Raw genomic sequence first — 3,481 nt, 5'->3', positions numbered from 1 at the left:
ATTACAAAGAGATGGCGTAAAATGCTAGTCAGCAACAGAGATGGGAATAAAACCCAAGATTTCTAACTCCCATTGAATATGTTCTTATGATAGATCTATTTCTGCATGTTTTACTTAACTGTAAAACAGACAAGGGTAGAAACATGATAGTGCCTGCTTCAAAACACACATTAAATACTTACAGAAATTAGATTTTCTACTGCGGTGACACTAATACAATCCCTAAGGTTCTTAATCCTCATATTCTAGAGAAACTGCACAAAGTATCAAAAATAAAAAATTTCCTTTTCCCTAGTACAGATTTCAGCTCTTCAGTTTTCTCAAACAACTTATGGTTACAAAACTAGGTGGGTTACTAACTAGTTTCAACTACTGAGTCTGTAAATTTCCATAAGGAACATAACCCTCAATGTTAAATTGTTTCCTCATAAAATCAGAAAAAGAGAAGCATCAAACACATTCTCACATCATAAATACCTAATAGAGCTATATAATTTGAATTGGAAATTATCCTAACAGACCAACTCGCAGTATTCTGAGCTCAAAATTCAAGTTCCAAAGGGAACAGCATAATTAAAACAATAATGAAAATACACATGGCACCTTTATGATCATTCTTCTCCTATTCAGAAATCAAAATAATTTTGTACTTCCCACTCAAGGTCTGCCACAGGCACATAAAAACCTTAAAGTAAAATTAAAAAGTAGTAAAAACAATTCCGTCTTCAATTCTCTGACTTAAATAGGGGATGAATGTTCAGTCCTCTTCCCAGATTATTAGCTCCTGTTAATTTTTGTTTGCTAGAGCAATACGATGATCTTTAACAATCATATACTTCGAAATTACCACAGGGACTAAAGAGGAAATTACAGAAGGAAATTTCCACTTTCAAAATTGAACTAAATCCTAAAGAATGAAGTATTTCATTATTACTCTCTCTGACTGAATCACGCACTTACAAATAAAAAACCTGCCATTTTGTTACAGGGACAAACACGAAGTCACAGAAATCCAAAGAACTGCTCTACTAATGTCAAGAAAATTTGCTTCTTGAGTGGGTCGAGATATCTAAATCCACTCCTAGCCACATAATAAAAGCCCTACCACCTAAACGACGTGCTGTGAGTAGAAAGCAAAAGATGACATAGGACTCCTAGATTTTCCAGAGGTTGTTTGAATACATTAATCTCTTTCGTTTGAGAAAAATCTTTATCTTGATGTCCATAATTGAAACCAATCACTTCTGGTGGGTCAGGGGGTCCTGTGGTCTCCCGACCTTTAATGTGGCTGAGAATCCCCCGGGGATGTTAAAATACGGAGCAGGATTCAGAAACTCTGGGTTGCATGCCCAGCAAGCTCGCAGCAGTGTCACTGTCTGATGGGCTACACTGAGCAACAGGACTCTAAGGCAGGTTTCCAAATGAAATAACCTCAACCAGGTGTTTATTTTCAAAATATACAGCCTACACCAAGTTTATCACAGGAGATAATATTCCAGACCTCAACAAGATACCTGCTCCCCCCCTTCTCATTTTTGTGATTTTTTCCCATCTGGCTGCAAACTCAATGTAATACCTTAATAAAGAGCAATTTTCAAGAGTATCTTTTTTGTGCTGACTATTTATTGGGACTTGACTGACCAGGGCTTGTAAGGATGGACACAAAACTTCAAGTCTTTCGTAATGAAAGGATTGATTCAAAATAAATATTCTAAAAATTATGTCCAACACTAACAAATAAGTGATATTTACCAATAGTTTATAAGAGAATCATTTTGGATGAACAATTTTCATTTCACAAAATAAATCGCTCATATCCTAAAAAGACACCTCTCCTTAAGCAGGAAAACAAAAGCCCAACAAAAATCAAGTCATGCCCGTGGCACAGCCTTAATGTTAGTTTTAGGGAGGAAAACGCCACCACTGAGACATACAAAAGTATTTGAGGAGAATTACATGTTATTAAATTTGTCCTAGAACCTGGGGGAGTTCAGGGAAAGAAAACAGCTGGTATATTTAAGAAAAATTTAAATAGAAAATATTACACATGAGAGCAAAATAGTCCATTTCTCTTAAGAAAACCAATAAACACTCACAAACTTTCATTTTTAGGTTTTCAACAATTTTTTTTTTCATATTAGTCCAACTGCCACCCCAAAATCCAACCAGTCAGCATGACAATTAAGGTGACAACAGGTCCAGTTGGCCATACTCCCTGTACACCCTTGGATGCTTTTCAAGCCAATGAGGGTAACATTTGTCGTAGCAGGAGCCAGAGTCAAAGGAGAATCACTTCTCTTCAGTCATGAGGAAACCTCCCTCTTGAGCATCTTCGGAATTTTTCATGGGAAGGCGTCTCAGTGTGTGTGTGCACGCTTCAGCCCCATAACTGTGAAGGTGGCAGCTGTCAGTTTCTCATAAACAAGGAACATGAGAGCAGCAGTGAGGACTGTCTGCAGCAGTTTGGCTTCCAGGCCTTTGTAGAGTCCCAGTATTCCAAAACGCCTAATGGGAAAGAGGTTTGAAAAAACAGAAGTCAGCTGCATCAGAGAACATGCTGCCTAGATAGCTACAGCACTTTGATGAGAACAAGCAGTGGAGGTTTTAGATTCAACACAGACTTCTGCTGTCAAAGTACTTCTTATCTTTAAAGGTATTTGGGGACTGATGAAAGTTTAGTATTCATGAACCACTAATACTTTGTCTTTATAGTCACCATTAATTAGCAGAATGTTGACAATATCCCACTGAGAGGATGCAGATCCTGAAACCTCCTGAAACCATCTTAATGGCAAAATCTGCGATCTAACTAAGAACTTCTGGATCTTCACTTTAACGCTAATACAGTTATTTCAACTTAGTCCCTAAATGGCAGGGCAGCTGCCAATATGTTTAGATCATTTCAGCTCAATATAACGAAAGAGACAAATGAAAAGCTACCTGATTCTCAAACTTCCCATGCATGTCATCCTCTCACTCGGTGGTTTTCAAATTTAGCAGGCATCCAAATCACCTGAAAGGCGTCTTAAAACATACATTGCTGGGTCAATTCCCAGAGTTTCTGATTGACTAAGTTTGGGATGAAATTCAAGAATTTGCATTTCTTCTTTTTACTAGAGACAGGGTCTCACTATGTTGCCCATGCTGGTCTCTGACTCCTACGTTCACGTGATCCTCCAAGCCTCGGCCTCCCAGAGTGTTGGGATTACAGGTGTGAGCCACTGCAACCAGCCCAAGAATGTGCATTTCTTACAAGCTCCCAGATGAGGAGGGTGCCAGTCACCCAGGCTGGAGTGCAGTGGCGAGATCTTGGCTCACTGCAACCTCCACCTCCTGGGTTCAAGCCATTCTCCTGCCTCAGCCTCCTGAGTAGCTGGGACTAAAGGCATGCGCCACCATGACTGGCTAATTTATTTTTATTTACTTTTATTTTATTTATGTTTTTGAGACGGAGTCTCGCTCTGTTGCCCAGGCTGGAGTG

General features: G+C 39.0%; 1 protein-coding gene across 3 annotated transcripts in view; it reads right to left on the bottom strand.

The window, feature by feature from the left end:
- Positions 1–1,164: 1,164 nt before the first annotated feature.
- The window catches only part of SLC25A17 (solute carrier family 25 (mitochondrial carrier; peroxisomal membrane protein, 34kDa), member 17), a 60,372-nt gene continuing 58,055 nt past the window's right edge, over positions 1,165–3,481 (bottom strand). For all 3 annotated transcript variants that reach the window (XM_011964160.1, XM_011964159.1, XM_011964161.1), the window contains one exon: positions 1,165–2,505. In XM_011964160.1, coding sequence (XP_011819550.1) covers positions 2,358–2,505 — 148 coding nt within the window. In that variant the 3' untranslated portion in view covers positions 1,165–2,357. The remainder of the gene's footprint in view (positions 2,506–3,481) is intronic.

The sequence above is a fragment of the Colobus angolensis genome, unplaced genomic scaffold, assembly GCF_000951035.1.
Source record: "Colobus angolensis palliatus isolate OR3802 unplaced genomic scaffold, Cang.pa_1.0 Scaffold65, whole genome shotgun sequence".
NCBI lineage: Eukaryota > Metazoa > Chordata > Mammalia > Primates > Cercopithecidae > Colobus > Colobus angolensis.
Note: the sequence above shows the minus strand (reverse complement) of the source record. Positions and strands in the feature narration are given on the sequence as shown.